This window comes from Cucurbita pepo, chromosome 1 (assembly GCF_057944985.1).
Source record: "Cucurbita pepo subsp. pepo isolate OVF chromosome 1, ASM5794498v1, whole genome shotgun sequence".
Lineage (NCBI taxonomy): Eukaryota > Viridiplantae > Streptophyta > Magnoliopsida > Cucurbitales > Cucurbitaceae > Cucurbita > Cucurbita pepo.
The window spans coordinates 3616537-3633817 of record NC_141798.1 but is presented as its reverse complement, the minus strand read 5'-3'; the positions used below and the strand labels follow the sequence as shown (position 1 = coordinate 3633817).

General features: G+C 36.4%; 3 protein-coding genes and 1 long non-coding RNA gene across 6 annotated transcripts; 2 read left to right on the top strand and 2 right to left on the bottom strand.

Moving 5' to 3' along the window:
• Positions 1-13: 13 nt before the first annotated feature.
• Positions 14-4340, top strand: LOC111796504 (protein RTF1 homolog). Of its 2 annotated transcripts, XM_023679159.2 has the most exons (3): positions 14-197; positions 970-1815; positions 1923-4340. In XM_023679159.2, the coding sequence occupies exon 3, from the start codon at positions 1975-1977 to the stop codon at positions 3949-3951; it is 1977 nt and encodes a 658-aa protein (XP_023534927.2). In that variant the 5' UTR covers positions 14-197; positions 970-1815; positions 1923-1974; the 3' UTR covers positions 3952-4340. The 2 variants fall into 2 exon arrangements, with proteins under 2 accessions (XP_023534927.2, XP_023534918.2); XM_023679150.2 differs by lacking the exon at positions 970-1815.
• Positions 4341-4688: 348 nt separating this feature from the next.
• On the top strand, positions 4689-6892 carry LOC111796513 (protein AE7-like 1). Of its 2 annotated transcripts, none has more exons than XM_087123699.1 (5): positions 4689-4911; positions 5149-5252; positions 5415-5514; positions 6369-6414; positions 6605-6892. In XM_087123699.1, exons 1-5 carry the CDS (start codon positions 4798-4800, stop codon positions 6622-6624), a joined length of 384 nt encoding a protein of 127 aa, XP_086979825.1. In that variant the 5' UTR covers positions 4689-4797; the 3' UTR covers positions 6625-6892. The 2 variants fall into 2 exon arrangements, with proteins under 2 accessions (XP_086979825.1, XP_086979824.1); XM_087123698.1 differs by having other exon boundaries at positions 4695-4911; positions 6610-6892.
• A 2361-nt stretch (positions 6893-9253) lies between these two features.
• LOC111796526 (uncharacterized) lies at positions 9254-11220 on the bottom strand. The gene is made up of 2 exons (XR_002815370.2): positions 10821-11220; positions 9254-10604 (listed from the first exon to the last, which is right to left on the bottom strand). It is a non-coding gene; the product is annotated as an uncharacterized LOC111796526 (long non-coding RNA).
• Positions 11221-14196: 2976 nt separating this feature from the next.
• Positions 14197-16401, bottom strand: LOC111796488 (SCARECROW-LIKE protein 7). Its single transcript, XM_087123670.1, has one exon. The coding sequence runs from the start codon at positions 16212-16214 to the stop codon at positions 14385-14387; it is 1830 nt and encodes a 609-aa protein (XP_086979796.1). The 5' UTR covers positions 16215-16401; the 3' UTR covers positions 14197-14384.
• Positions 16402-17281: the final 880 nt, after the last annotated feature.

Here is a 17281-nt window from a genome sequence, read left to right as displayed (position 1 = left end):
AAACAATCCTAAGCTCAGTGTCCTGAATAGACAGACTTCCGAGTTTCCACGGCATCCCGAGATTCTCCTGAAAACCCTCGTCTCTTCTCCACCGTACTTGGGGCAGTAACAGGTAACTGCAAATCTTCGCTCAATCGCCCTCCATCATCAGCGTTTTACTTGTAGCTCAACGGTTGAAGGTCAAGCGCTCTTTCAAGGTAATTCAATATCTCGTGTTTCTTTCATTATCTTGCAGTATTTTATGGTTCAAATACCTCATGCCTTGGTCACACTTTCCTTCGGTCTCTCACGGCGGTTGTACAGCCCTAGATTTCTGTCTTAAGGCGTTCTTGATTTCTATTTCGAGGTTTTTTCTTGGTTGACTCTCCTTGAGTTTTTGGAAGATAGTCATGGCAGTCTTATAGCTCTAAATATTGAGGATTTTCTTTTTAAAACTTGAACTTCTAGGCTTAACTTGTGAGGTTCCCTAAGTTTGATTTGTGTGAACATGGCTCTCGATCTTGCTATGTGTGTGTGTGTGTGTGTGTGGCTATGTTCTGCTGTACTCTGCTGTATGTTTAAAGTTTTTATATTTTCTTGTTTGGGACCGTGGTTTTGGTTGCTATACTCCGGGCAAATATGGTTTCTGTCGATTTTATTGTTAATAGTAAATTGATGAAGCTTTGAGACTTGTAATGGTTGCAATATTGATTGTGTTTTGGGGAGGCATTAATTTATAAATATTAAACTACGCAAAAATTAGCTTTCAAAGTGATAATTTTACAGGTCTCGGACATATTTTACAAACCCTTGACCTGAGTTGGGACCCGACTCAACCCAAACCCATGAATCTTGTTGGGGTTAAGTTGGAGGCTTTATAACTCCCTCTGATAGTTTCATGAGATAAAACTCGTATTCATTTAATATCTTTTTTCTTTAATCTTATCTTAGTTCTATACCCACTGCTATCATATGGCTTTCCATTGTTAGGATGAACAAGGAAAAATTAGGGACAAAGTGAGCGATTAAGATTTATCTGCTCAAGGTGCAGGGCTTCGTGATACAAATTTTGGGTGCAACACCATGCTCTCGTGAGAAAATATTTAAACTGTCAAGGGATAAGGGAAGGAAACCAAGGCGATGAATCTATTTCCCCCCCTTATGCTATGGTTATGACTGTGAGAGGTTGGGGGCCTAGTGGTGGATGGTGGTGCTGTCTTTTTTACCTCTTGTGGAATTTGATGACTGAAGACGCATTGACTGCCTAAGAGTTGTGGAAAATTATAATATTATGTTCACCATTCGTGAGGATGATGTGAAAACCTTACCTCTTATGGATGAGTAATGTTCGCCATCTAAGGCAGTAGTATGAGTTAGTTCATTAAAACAAGTGGTAGGAGTAACTTGTTGAGGTAGCTATTGTAGTCAGTTATTAGTGGCAACTATGAGTATGAAAGAGAAGTTTGTTATATTAGCCTTGGCAGGAAGTTATAATTACAAATATAGTAAGGTGGTGAGAAATTTGGGAGATTTTGAGATTAGTTTGTGGTAGAGAGATATCCTCGTAACTTAAAGAACCTATGTTCCGACTCAGCCCAACTATTGTGCTGCTCTAATTCTTCGTCAATTGATTTAAGACTATTCATTGAATTTTTACTTGAGTAATCTTGAGGAGGGGGAGAACTTCTCATAACTGCTGATGAAATTCTACTGCCAATCTCTTAATGAGTTGTTCAGCTTCCAGTTGTAAATTACACTTTCTCAGTTTTTTTGGGGGTAGTATGTGTTTCATGGAGATGTGGAGGGTGGCTTGTGTTTCCTTCAAACATCTTGATGGTATTATTTTATAGCATTCCCTGGTTTGCAAGGTGTTAAATATGGATTTTGACTACTAAAGAATAGCACAAATTTGAGCCTTATATATAGTTTTTCTACTTTTTCAGGACAGGAGGGAAAGTCACAGAAGTCACAGATTTTGGTGTCAGAGGCTGTGATATGGCAGATCTAGAAAATTTACTTCTGGAGGCTGCTGGAAGAACTAATGCAGCAGGGAGGAATCGACACTCTCATCCACCATCTCGAAGACAGCGTGAGGGGTCATATTCTGATGCTGGAAGTGACTCTAGGGATGATGACTCAGATGATGATCGTGGTTATGCTAGCAGGAAGCCTTCTGGATCTCAGGTTCCTCTGAAGAAGAGGCTAGATCCTCCTGAAAGAGATGATGATGCGGGCAGCCAAGAAGAAGGGGACAACGAAGATGTTGGTTCAGATCGTGAGGGTGACAGCAGTAATGAATCTGACGTTGGGGATGATCTTTATAAAGATGATGATGACAGGCGCAAGCTTGCTGGTATGTCTGAACTTCAAAGGGAGATGATTCTTTCAGACAGAGCGTCAAAGAAGAATGATAAGCATTTATATGAAAGCTTAAGAGCTAAGAAGGATAAAGGGAAGACTGCTCCATCTCGGAAAGAGACCTCACCTCTCCCATCATCGCGTATTAGATCGTCTGCTAGATCTGCTGATAGAGCAGCTGCGAAAGATGATGCTTTAAATGAATTGCGTGCAAAAAGGTTGAAACAGCAGGATCCAGAAGCTCATCGTAAATTGAGAGATGCATCTAGAGGGAATGCAAATAATCGAAGGTTGTCACCGACAAAACGAAAGCCCTTCACTGCTCCTAGTTTGAGTAGCTCAAGTGAAAGTGAAAGTAGGTTTCAAAGTGAAGATGAAGCGTCTACAGGAGATGGCGGAATGACTGACAGTGATGATGAAAGATCCATGTCTGGTCTAAAAGGGCCAACATTTGAGGATATCAAGGAAATTACTATTCGTAGATCAAAGCTTGCAAAATGGTTAATGGAACCATTCTTTGAGGAGTTGATAGTTGGGTGCTTTGTGAGAGTTGGAATCGGGAGATCAAGATCCGGGTCTATCTACCGGCTCTGCTTGGTGCGCAATGTTGATGCAACAGAACCTGATCGTCAGTATAAGCTAGAGAACAAAATCACACATAAATATCTTAATGTTATTTGGGGAAACGAAAGTTCTGCTGCCAGGTGGCAGATGGCTATGGTATCGGACTCTGCACCACTTGAGGATGAATATAAACAGTGGCTTAAGGAGGTAGAGCGAACTAATGGTCGGATGCTGAGCAAGCAGGATGTATTGGAAAAGAAGGAAGCTATACAGAAAGCCAACAACTTTGTCTACTCAGCGGCCACAGTGAAGCAGATGTTGCGAGAGAAAAAATCTGCTTCATCAAGGCCATTAAATATTGCAGCTGAGAAGGACCGGCTGAGGAGAGAGATGGACGTAGCACTAAGCAAAAATGATGAATCTGAGGTTGAGAGGATCAAGGCAAGGCTGCAGCAATTAGAGGCATCCAGGAGGTTGCAGATGAAAGATACCAAGGCAATTAGGTTAGTTGAGATGAACAGGAAGAACAGGGTGGAGAACTTCAAAAATGCATCAGAACTAAGACCCTTGAAAGACTTGAAAGCTGGAGAGGCCGGTTACGATCCCTTCTCAAGGAGATGGACCAGGTCAAGGAATTACTATGTTGGAAACGCTGGTGAAGCCAATGGGGCTGCGGAAGCAGGTGGCAACAGTGATAACGCAATGCCTGCATCAGAGACTAATAGAACAGGATCTGGTCGGACTGCAGAAGCTGGCATGGCAGCTACAGCAGCGGCTTTGGAAGCTGCTGCTGGGGCTGGAAAGTTGGTTGATACTAATGCTCCTGTAGATGGAGGTACAGAATCAAACTCGCTGCACAACTTTGAGCTGCCTATATCATTGGCTGTGCTTCAGAAATTTGGTGGACCCATGGGAGCTCAGGCTGGGTTCTTAGCAAGGAAACAGCAGATAGAAGCCACAGTTGGACGTCAAGTCCCTGAGAACGATGGGAGGCGGCATGCACTGACACTGACTGTTAGTGACTACAAGAGAAGAAGAGGGCTTCTTTGAAACTCGATGGCTGCAACTAAATAGTACTGCATTCGATAATACTGCTCCGACATAGCGTGTTCTGGTCTTCGAGGATTTGCCATATAAACAATTATCGAGTTGGTAAGGTAACTGTTAGAAGCGCCCTTAATTTGAGCAAGAAATGCTTCCTGATTGTGGTAAATCTTTTGAGTTAGTTCTGATTAATTTTGCCTCATTACCACTGCTGTTGCCCCTTGTGTTCATTGATTTGCCAGATCTGAAACAGTTGAGAGTCGTCTATGGTTCGAGTTTTCTTTTGTGTATGAAATTTGTGTATGTTTCAAGATTTGTAAGTGAAGATTAAATCCATCCAGTCACGGTGAAAACTCCTGTTACTTCTTAGGGTTATTTATACATGATTTTCAGAATTGTTTTGCCTTGCTTTCTACCGTTCAAGCTCGGATCTTGTGTATGAGTTTTCGTCTTTTTGTCTTAATTTTAACAAAACATGTTTAAAAGTGTCTTATGAGTTTTGGAATTTGAAACATGTTTCTTATTTCTCATATTTGTTTATAGAAAATATTAATGAAATTGTTCTTCTCATCACCCCCACTGGTTCCGCTTTCCATTTTGAAAATGAGTACTAATAAATAAAAATTAATTAAGCCAATGGGCGGCTAAATTATAGCCTTTTTCTGAACCTTCATTGACCGTTCTGTCACCAATTAATTAAACCCAAGATTCCAACAAATCATTATACGTGCTTCTCTCCTACTGGACCGTGACGCGTTCTTCCGCGGTGACCAATGTGTTTACGCCCTTTAAACCATTTTAGACTCGTAATTAAAAGTTCGCACAGTCACGGACACAGGAAGAAGAAGGAGGATGACGCTGGGGCTGATCAATGCGAACCCCGTGGTTCACGCCAAGAAAGAGCGGATCGCTCGCTCCGAGGATCTCAATGGTGACGACTCCGTTGATCCTCTCGAAATCTATGATATCCTTTTCTCAGTTGTTTGTGTTTTGACCGATTTTCAATTCTTCTTTTATTTTCTTTTTAGGTCAAATTTCAAGCTGAATTCTAATTAGAAAATTAGTTTTTTTCGCAAGTTCTTAGTGACCGAATGGATAGTTTTTGCTTATTTTGAGGAAATTGGCTTTTCTCGTTTCTCGTGGAATTTGTTACTTGATAGTAAATTTGCTAACTTATTATCCTTGACTCGAATTTTGACACATTTCGTGAGGGATATTAGAGATCCGGAACATCCGTATTCGTTAGAGCAGCTAAGTGTTCTCTCGGAGGAATCGATCACCGTCGATGACAAGCTAGGGCGTATCCTGTAAGCAGAGTCGAAGCAACTCCGCTAATTCTTCCTCATTGATTTTGAGAAACAATTTGAAATTATTGATTTATAATTATATGCTCTAACAAACACATTATCAAGATTCATACTCTAGCAAAGTATCCTAAATCCTTTACTGAATTAGTGTTTATTATATAGGATAACCTTCACTCCGACTATCCAGCATTGTAGCATGGCAACTGTGATTGGTCTCTGTCTGCGGGTGAAACTTAAACATTTCTTTCCCCCAAATTACAAGGTCAGTGTACTTTCCTTTCCTTCGAAATAGTCCTGAAATGTTGGGAGTACTGTTTGTTCGATTTCAGTTCTCCACTATACTTGTTGCAATCACCAGATACTGATGAAATTTGTGATTTGTGGCTGGGTATTAAATTAATTTTGGAGAAGTTTGTAGGTTCTTGAAGGAAACGATCATGATAATAGTGCGTTGGCTGTATTTTTAAGATATTGTCTGGGGAATATTTTGATGAACTGTTTTTTTAATTGTTTTTCTTACTGGATTGTACTTAATCGGTAATCATTTACAAAACTAAGGAAGAACTTAGAGAACAGAAAAATGAACTTTTTCAAGATTTGTTTCAATATAAAAAACAATTTAGTTTAAAGAATATTTTGGAAACAATTTATCTTGCTTTTCTTTCAAGTTATACCTTAAAATATTTAATAATTTTTTTATGAACAGTTAATTTATAAAATATAATGGAAAAATATGCTATTATGTTTATTTTTTGTTTCTGCAATTTACGATCTCAAATCTCATAAAAAAAATTCTAAAAACACACATTAAATAAAACCCAACCTTTGTATTTATAGGATTTCAATGTTATATTTGAATTTTGTTAAATGTTCATTTAATGTTATATTTGAGTATATGATGGAAATAGACTGAATAAATTTACTAAACCTACTCCCGCAAATGCACCACCATCGAAAGATTTCCAGGAGTATGGAAATATGTTACTTACTCCATTTGAATCTGGTCTTCTTGAAATAGCCTTAGGGATTCTAATAGCCTTGAAAATCACAAATCAAACAATTTTGAATCTGGCTCGAGTTTAGGTCGTCCACTAAGTCTGGTTGTGGATTTTGCAGGTTGACATCAAAGTATTTCCAGGATCCCACGCTAATGAAGAATCAGGTGAGATTAAGACATTCTGTTTTAATAGATCAAGAAGAAAAGAATCATGAAATCAAAGATTGAACTTGTTAGAGCCGTGATAGTTAATACTTCTAATTAAGGGACTGTGTTCAATATCCTTTTAGTTACCACTTGCAGATGCTAATGCAGAATGTTTTCATCTTTAAATTTGTCTTTGTTTGGGAAAAAGAACAGTTAATAAGCAACTAAACGATAAAGAAAGAGTGGCAGCGGCAATGGAAAATCCAAATTTGCGTCAGCTTGTAGATGAATGCCTGTATTCCAGCGAGCTCTGAACAAATTATATATCAACGTACAGAGTGGAAAAAGGTAGTCTGTGAATGTAATATAGAAATATTAATATATGTGATTTTATTTACTTCTGTATTGGACCCTTCATCGGCTTCCAGCCTTGGATATTTCAGTTGGTTCTACAAAATATCTCTAAATTCAAGAGTTGATTTTAATTGTGTCCTTAGATTACAAGTTTTTTTTTCTTTTTTTATCTAACCCCTAAATTTGGAAATTGTGACTAATGTGTGTGGATGAAGTCGTAAATTAATGTGGCAACTTAAGAATAAAAATTGGTTGTGTGAATAATATTTTGTTTAAGATGAAAATGAAAATTCTAAAAATAAGAACCCTAAGAATCATATATATATATATATATAAGTGTTGTGTTAAAAATACTATCAAATTGAAATAATATTTCTATTTTGTTTCGGCATGTAATTCCAACAAATTTATTACACTTATCATTGTGTCTTTATTGGAGGGTTTCTTTTTGGTGGTGAGCCGTTTCATTTTTGGGCTTCTTTGTCTTCTACCCAATTTATGTAGGGTCAAGGCCTACAGACTATATCCTCCCCTTCAAGGGACAGGACTTGGGCTGTTCCTTCGCTGTGTCAGACCTTTTGAGCATTGGGGTGAGTTTCCTAGAGGGTTTGTCTTCTTAAAGCCTGCATTCTTGCCTTCTCTCGAGCTGGACGTTTTTCCCTTGGTGGTGTGGTGGTTTGCCACACTCGATCTTAGATCGTGAGTTTTCTTGTTGGTACAAGTTCTTTACCTTTGTTGTTGGAGCATTTACTCGAGTCTGCAAACTCAAATGCCATCTCCAATTATTTAATGGGTCTTTGGTATAATGATGGAAAATGTGTGCTTAAATGCAAAAATCAAACAACATAGTACATAGCAAGCCATGGATCACTTACGCATCGCCAGGGGTCGAAGGAGGTCGGGCTCCAAATCTGAACATGGGAAGATAAAAGGACAACTTCAGCGTATAGAAGAAGATCAATCTTTTCGGAGTTATGGATATTGGAGAACTGCAGAGCCTGGTTCAAAGTCATTTAAGACACACCAAAGTTGGTCGTAATGCAGTGCACGTAGAAAATAATAATCCTATACATAGCCAACCAGCCATCCACACAATTAACACTAAAACCTTACATCTCACCTTTCCACCGCCATTGATTTTTTTTTATTCAATTAAAATTTAAAGCATATTTTGATTATCATCTACCATGAAGTAAAAGGTGCAGATTTAGAAGTTTTCCTTGGTATGAAAAATAAAGAATCGACTTATGTTTGACCATCGTGTCTAAAAAAAGTAAATTCTTGCAAAACAAAAAGGAAAAAAGAAACACACACGACCAACGAAAAGATGACCATCACAAATATTCAATTCACTATTCATTACAGAAAATAGTCGAGATCTGGACGGATTTGAACCATCAACCTCTCAAATTCTAGGAAGAAATTGAGCGCTCTACCTCTTTGAGCTTACAGATCTAATATAGTGAAGAAGCGGAAAATTACTCCCAAAATTTAATCCAATCAAAGAATATTAAAATTTAATTACCATGTATACTCTGAGCACCCCCATTTCTTCAGATGAATTTCGAAGTACACAATATAATTTTAAAAAATACGATTCCATTTACAAACATAAAATGACCACCAGAGATACTCGTATCAAATTCTCCCTAACCACACATCAGAAAACGTACAAGGTATTTGAGAAAGTAACATGCTAAATTCAAAACGGGGGTCCATATTAGTAGTCTAGAGGATGAGATGATCTAGCCAATGTTATTTTATCCCAAAATCAAAAAACATAATTATTTTAAACAATGAAGAATCAGTAAGAGATCAGTCCAAGTACGCAGTGAAATATATTTTTATCACCGACGATAAAAATAAAAAAAAATAATAAAAAAAAAAAACTTGCTGCTAAAAACTATAAGAGCATAGAGAATTCAATTACCAACAAAAAAAATGGCAGCTCAATTTTGTGGAAAATGCAACAAAAAAGAGTTTAGGACTTCATAGAATAAATTTAAAATTATGGGCTACGAAGGGAAATACAAACAATAAACTATAAGAGCATAAAACATTTTTTTTAAAAAGTAAAACATTTAAAAGTTACTTCTAAAGTTCAAATTAATACTTGACACGAAAATTTAAACAATTCAACTTCGCAATTAAAAACCAGGCAGATGAACTTTTGTTCTTCACACGACTCCGGATCAATCGCCCTAGATGATAGATTAGACCAGACGAAAAATCTACTGAATTAGGAGATTTCTTCAATCGGATGGAAATTAATACACGTTCATTTTCCACATTATACTCGACGGCATTCGTAACAAAACACATAAATGTATCCTGGGGTCTTTCACAAGATTAAAAAAAGTAAGAACAAAAAGTACATAAGGTCTCGAAAAATAAATTAACAAGCCCTTTTGAAGAGATAATTTCTATACGAGAACCAAATCTAACAAAGAATTAGAAAGCCTAGTGGAAGCATAATCAGTAACAGTAAGACTCGACTGACAAATAGTAAAAGAATATTGCAATTGACAAATCTAGAGAATTTAAACAAACTTACGACATGCGCAGCAGAAATAAATATACAATAAACAAGTTCCAAAATAACTTACAAAATAGTATATTAATAGAGAGACCATGGATGAAAGTAGGATCCAAGAAGTACCAGCCGATGAGATGATGACAGGATTCACGATAGAGCCATGCTGCTGATTGTTGTGCCTCCATTGATCGCAAAATAATTCTTCAATTGAATGCACTCAAGTGCCGTTTGGACGCATCTTCTTCACTATCTAACAATCAAATAGCTAGGAAGACAAGGACTAGTTCTAACATACTATGCAAAACGTACAAAAATACACGTTGGGTATACCCTAAAGATCAAATGTGACAACTATTACATAAAAAAATATTAAATAACTATATAGCTAATGGAAGGGGAGAACAGCAAACCCAATTATATCACAACAATGTCGAAACATTGTTTTAGTTAGACAACGAGTGGAAACTATAAAATGGAAGAAATACGAATGGGGAAAGAACATCGTCGTAATAACATTGTTTTACTCGAATTCGATGAAACCCCCCCATAGCAAAGACCGTCATTGACAAATCCCCAAAATGCTTAATTATTATTGGTACAAAAATAAATAAAAAATTTATTAAATAGGAGGGATGGATGGAAACAAGCGGATGCCAACCGGAAAATGCTACTGTTTTTAAATATAAACAAGAATATTCAACAATGATAAAAAAAAAAAAAAATGAAAGCCTTCGTAATTTTTTTTACTACCATTTCACGATTGTTCGGAAATTTAAATTAAAAAATCGGTAGAGTACCTTTGCATGTCGCGAGTTCGATCAGGTCAAAGGCTATGACCAAAGAAGCGGTTCCGTCGGTTGAAGTTGATGAAACGAACGGAGAGAAATAGAGAGCAAGAGGAAAACAGACCAGCGAGAGAAGACCCCGGGCAATCCCCGTGCGATCTTCCCTCAAAACGAAAACATGCTTTTTTTTATTATGAATGACCTGCCATGCAAGCGCACCTGTCATGGCAAAGGCCGGATGACAAAGAGCTACCAGAATTCATCCTCCTAAAAAAAAGAGGCTAAATCCCGATATCTTTACATCCACAATCACTCATCTACTTTTTCTGATGCTTTCATAATTATGTACAAGATATAGCTTCCATCGAATAGTGGTCCACAGCTTTGATACGTTGAACCGACGAACAGATCGGACGAAATCATCTTGATCCGCAGCAACCAACCGCCTCATCGTCCGAAAACACGGAGTCTCCAAGCACGACTGGAAGCGTTACTGCCTCCATAAACATCCCACGCCAAACCAAATTCCATACCTGTTCGAATAGACCGAAACGGCTTTTGTTGCACAATAATAATCAAAGAAAATACCGAAATCAAGAATCAAACTCTGGATTGGCGCGTATAGGAAGGGTACTCCACCGATCGTCGCAGATACCAAACGAAGCCAAAAGAAAGAACAATAGAACAATCCAAGAATCGCGATCAGAACATAAACAGAAAAGAAAAAAAAACCAGATCTGATGCTGAACCTGTAAATAAGCAACCGACGCCCGTCAACGGAGGCCGAATCCGTAAGAAACCGCCATCAACGCGTAGATCAACACCAGATCTACCGATCTACAACGATCAGAACGGCGACAGAGAAGACGACGGAGACAGATCTGCAAAACAAATAAACGTAGAAAAAATAGGGTTTGCAATGGAGGCAGATGAAAGGCAGATGAGGATTTTATCTTTTTAAAGAGGGAGAATATGAACTGGGCGGCTAGGATTAGGAAGCGGCAAAAACAATCGACGGATGATATTGAGTGACGTGGTTGAATTAATCAATAAGGCGGAGGAATAAATGCGAAAAATACGTGGAAATTGGGTGGTTGGGAATTTCACAGCTAATCAAAGGAGCGATCAACTTTAAGCAAATAATGTTATTATTTTATTTATATATTATTTAATAAAATTTTGTTTTCAGAATATTTGAAAAATATTTGTCTATGGCTTTGGAGACGTCAAGGTGGAAGCGCAGAACGGCAGCCCTAAATTAAAGGCAAAATTTATAAAATATCTTAACGCGTGCTGGGTAGATTTGTAAATTTAATATATTGCTTTCACACATTAAATTTAATTAATATAATCTATTTTTGTTTGATAATAAATGTAAATATGGAAACCTCAAATGCTTTTTCGAAGTTCAAATATATAATTAAAATCATATTAAAGTCGATATAAACATGAAGCAAGTGTACAATGTTAGTTCGAAATTATTATTATTATTATTATTTTTGGGTTACTAATGAAATGTTAGTTCGAAATTATGTTATTTTTCCATAACAATAAATCTTTTAATTAATCTTAGATTATAAATTAATTTAAAAAATAATAAATTTACATTTTAACTACGTCATTTATATAGTAATTTTGAAAATTATATCCCAGTTTCAAAAGTTGATCAGATGTATTAAATAATATAAAATTTCAAATATTGTCGTTAAATTTATGAACATTTTTTATTTTATAAATTTTGTACAATTATTGTTTAGTAATTTTGAAAATTATATCCCAGTTTTAAAAGTTGGATCAAATGTATTGAAGAATATAAAATTTCAAATATTGTTGTTAAATTTAAACCTTTTTTATTTTATAAATTTTGTACAATTATTGTTTGAAAATATTGTGATATACATTGATACATGTTTTAATTCCTTACCATTTATTATGGTTTTATCCTTAAAAAAAAAAAAACAAATAATCCAGAGAAACAAAACTATTTTTAAAATCTTTTTTTAAACTTACTTCGGTTGAAAGTAGATAATGAAACAAATAAACACAAAAATGGATTGAATATTTATATGTTTAATTTTTAAAATAAAAATAAAAATTTACAACCTCATTTGATAACATTTTTTGTTTTTTAATTTTGAAATTTGTATTTGTTTTCTTGTCGTTTCTCTCTTCTTTTTTTTTTTTTTTAATAAATAAATTCAAAATTGTAGCAAACTTTACAGAACAAAAACAAATTCTTAAAAGCTATTTTTTTAATTGTAAATTCTGACTAGCTTTTTTTTAAGTACATAATTTTTTAAAAGCTAAACCCTTCTACATAATTTTTAAGTTGTTGTGATAATTACAAATATTAAAATTATAGTAAATTATGTTGAATCTAAATGTACAGTAATTTTATATTTATAGAATGTTTTGTTTCAATTAATTAATTAAATCGAAACTATTTTAGTGAAAACATTTATTTATTTATAAATACGTATATAAACCAACGCATATTTAACTAATTTGGTAAAAAGTAATTTATAAATTTCGTCGCTCGCCTTTAAAAAAATTAGATTTTAGTCTCTATAATTTTTAATATTATAATTAACCATGATAGTTTGACATATAGATGTGAATTTTAATTTTCTTTTAAAGGACACAATTTGTAAATGTTTCATAATCCCTCCAATCTTAAAGTCCATCCAAATATTTTGAATAAATGATTTAATTGATGGGCCAAACATGACTTAGTCAAGGACGTGGGCTTATACTTGATTAAAAATAAATATTGTCTATTCACCACTTTTATTTAAGAACAGTTTATTGGTAATATCTTAGTACTATAACAAAAACAATAATTAACATATCAATGATTCAAAAATTTATACTTCCAACTTTCAAGATATATATAATATATACACAACATATTTGTGTCATCTTAGGTTGTTGGGTAAGATATAAAGTATTCAATATTTATGTATAAATATAGTTATTACGGTTAATTATTCATTTGGATACAGTTTAATTAGTTAAAACATATATCATCTCATAAGGTTAAAAGTTTGAATCCTCACTCATAAATTGATGAACGGTTTGAATGTAAGGTAAAAATCAATTAAACTTGTAAGCTTTCCAAGTATTGTCTCGGATCATTATGACTATAGCTTAGCTCAATAGGCTATCTCTAGGGGTAGTACAAAATAATCATGGCGTATGAACGAGTCAAAATAGTTGTCATGAGACAAAGACACGAACCTACATTCACGTTAAGAGATTTGAAATTCATCATAATTAATTAAAGTCGTATCTTTGTAGATTAATTTGCTTGTCTAAAATATTTTGATGTGATTATGATTATGTCGAACGTGCAATCAATCTTTATTTATTTTTATTCTTTTTCATTTTAACCATGCCTAAAGAGATAAATGGTAACTTTTGATGTTTTAGTCTATTATAATGTTTTAACTAAAACTACTATGGTTGAGCTAGCTGTAATGATTTTTTTCTCTATGGAGTCTTATTTTTGCACCTTTTTTTCGTTGTTATTTGCTTAAATAGAAAAAACAATAGTGCCTTACAAAATGTCTAAAATATTATTCATAAAATATATATTTTACCTAAATAATAATAATTATAAAAGAAATGAAAGCTATATTATAAATAAATAATAATAATAATAAAACTTGACAGACAAACATTACTGTGATTCACTACGAAAGAACAAAGTGGGGAGCCAATCAATGGTCCATAGGTACTATATTCTATTTTATTACATTAAAAAAATATACAAATTCCCATCCCTTAATATTTATAATTAAATAAATGAAAAGGAGAAGGTAAAAAAAAAAAAAAAAAAAAAGTAAAAAAAGTAAAAAAGTTAATAGTTCTTGGCGCCTAGCCTAATTACTATTATTATTTTATAATTGATTCATTTAGTAATTAAAATATACATATTAAATGGGAAGGAATACAAAAATAAGAAGCAAATATTTAAACCCGAAAATGGTTTTGTGAAGAGGTCGGCAATGGCGCCCACTGAATAATCCTCGTGATTGCGACAAATTATGGTTTGAAATAAAAAAAAAATTATAAAGAGGCAGTGGTTTCTTTTCCAGATTTTGAACAGAAGAGCTTTTGAAAATGTGTAGCAATGGCGTCATCCATACTGCAATTTGATATTTGTTTCGCTTTCGTTTTCAGTCTCATACCATACCAGTGAAAAAGACCTGGCTGATCGACACTGATTTTCACCAACAACGAAAAGAAGAAGAAGAAGAAGAAGAAGAAGAAGAAGAAGAAGAAGAAGAAGAAGAAAAATTGTAGGCAATCGATCAACGCCAGGAAGATACAGTTAAGAGAGGTACGTCGTTCCATGCGAGAGAAAGAAATTCCGGTGCCGATTCGATCAGAGAGTAGAGAGAATTGTAATTGTAGTTCCATAGAAGTATTTTGGCCTGACTAATGGCGTAATGGCTGAGTGCTACAGGTTCGAATCCGGAGCTCTCCATCAAATTCTTCCATTCTTCTTTGTCTTCCATGCGTACTCTTCTCTTGCTTCCTGATTCTTCTTCCGTTCCAATCACGCCGGCAATTCGACGACCGATCAACAGTTTCTCTAATTGGAGCCTTTCCGGCGAGTCTCGAGGCAGGTTTGGCTCTAGCGATTCGAAAATGGCGGAGTAGTATTTCAATGCGTTTTTGAAGCGATTGTAGAATCCAGTCCGGTTCAAACTCGCCTCGTACTCGCCGAGAGTCACAATTTTAGGGCTTAGAGATTTCGCTAATCGGAGAGCATTATGAACACCAACCGGAACCTCGTCGAGGAGACCGTACAATTGAAGCATGAAATTCACTGCCAATACCTCGTCCGATTGGATGCTGAAGCTCGATTTGTTCAGATTCTCAATCGGCGTTAGAATCGGTTCGAACTCGAAATTCAGTTCCAGAAGCTTTGCGAACTCAGAGAGTCTATTGCCGGTGGCGTACAGCGATGCCGCTGGAGACTCCCCGAGCGATGGTGCAGGTATTCCGGAGATACGAACTTTGATAGGCTTTCCGGTGGCTCGCGTGGTCAAAGCTTGCAGAAGCGCCGCCCATTGAACGCCCTGAACGATTCCGAAGTCGACAATGTGAATTTTACTGGCTCTCTGTGTAGCTTCCAGAATTGCTTGGTTCGCCGTGAGATGCGCGAACTTGGAGTAAGGACAAGCGTCGTTCAGAGCTTTGTACGAGAGCAAGAAATCTTCGGAATTAGCATCGGTCTCAATTGAATCCAAGAAATTGTTCCTCGCCGCCGGGGATAATCTGTTCCGAAGAGCTTCGCCGAAGTAAAACGCCACTCGCTCAATCGGATCTCCATGTTCTAGCAACGATTTACCAATCCGATCGAGAGTTTTTACGGCTCTGTCGGGCTCAGAATCACAGAGCCGCGCACAATCCAGCAAGACTTTAAGAAGCGGCGGTGGCGGCGACGGCAACGGCAACACCTCTTCAGGCGCGCTCGACGAGGCTTCTACAACGTCGTTCGTCTGCAACTTCTCCGCCGGTGGATTGGCTACTCCAGCATCCTTTACTGATGGTGGAGGAGAACTCCACGGCGGCGGCGGAACGGTACTCGTGTTGCACGAACTTTCCGGTAGAACAGCTCGGTTAAAATCAGACGGCGGAGAGCAAGCGACAACGAGTCTATTCGGAGAGCCATTTAAGAGATCCACACCAAAGAGACCATACTCGGTATAAGCATCACAACCAGACGGCAGAGTAGAGCTATCCGTCGAATCTCCACCGCCGACCAAACTATCCATCCACTCATCAGAGTCGAACTCCCCACCGCCGAAGTTAGGGAAGAACCTAAACCCAGCAGATGGATGCTCCAAATTGGGAAAATGAAAAGCCGGCTCAGCAGAATCCGCATCTCCGGCGACCTGGAAGGGGTCAGCGAAGGCAGAACCAGAAACCCCAAAGGATAAATTAGGAGAAGAAGAAGAAGAAGCCATTGTTGGAGAAGAATTGGTAGTAGTCCAAGGAAGAAGCGAAAAGGGGGTAAGCGGACAAAGCTGCTGCTGCTGCTGTTGCTGCTGCTGCTCCTGCTGTTGTTTCTGCTTGATGACTTGTTGGGCAATTGCCATTAGATTGCCACTGTCCGCGCACATATACGCCATTAACCTGAAACAGTAAAACCTTGCTCTCCCAAAACCAGAGAGAAAGGAGCGAGTTACATTACCGGAACAAGAAAGAAGAAGAAAGCAGAGAGAGAGAGATGGAAAGTGGGAAAAATTGGGGGAAACAAAAACACAAAGCAGAGAGTGTGGAACAGAAGGGAAGAACAAGTCCGTTGGAGGAGAGAGAGAATGAGAGAGAGAGAGAGAGAGAGAGAGAAGAGGGGGAGTTGGGCAATGGCGTTTGGAATGGCATAAATAAATTTAGGGGCAGAGCGATGGAAGTCAAGTCCGTTGAAGGAAGCAGCGGACCCCACTTTCCCCATTCAGAACAAATTTTGAAGAGGAGAGAGAGATTTTTAAGAGTCCTTTTCGAGTCCTAAAAATTGCTTTTTTTCCAAAAATCCAAAAAACCACTATTTGGGTAATTGCTCTTTATATTTCAAATACCATTTTATCAAATAGATCTAATTTTTATAAATGTGACTCAAATCTTTATTAAAAATGTGAGAGTATTAACTAATAACAATTTAAACGACTTGATTCATTATAAATTTTAAATTTTAAGATTGAGATTAAGATCAGATTAACTTAAGCCATGTTTTGCTGTCATTTTTGGTATAAACCCATAGTATTATATTGGTTATTTTATTGATTATTATTATTTGTTTGTTTTAGAAAAGAAATTTAGTTTTATTCCGAGTTCTTAGGTTCAACAAATTCACATTCAATAAAGTGAGCCAAATACCAAATACCCTCTTAAATAGTAGAACGATGGCTTTTGTAATTTTCTTTTACTCAACATGTCACATTAAATAAATAAATAATATATATATATATATATCACAAGGTGGGGTGTGAATGGAATAAATATCTTGTAGTAGAAATTTTAAAATAAGAAAAAAAAGAAGGAAAAAAAAGGTCCAATCTCTCTCAAGGCAAGCTGTGTGTGCGGCTGGGTTACGTGGCAGTGATGCGACGGTGGGCCCTGATTGGCCCGATATGACAACACCAACTCATGAACGTCCACATTCCGCTTTTTTTTCTTTTTTTCTTTTATTTAATCAAAC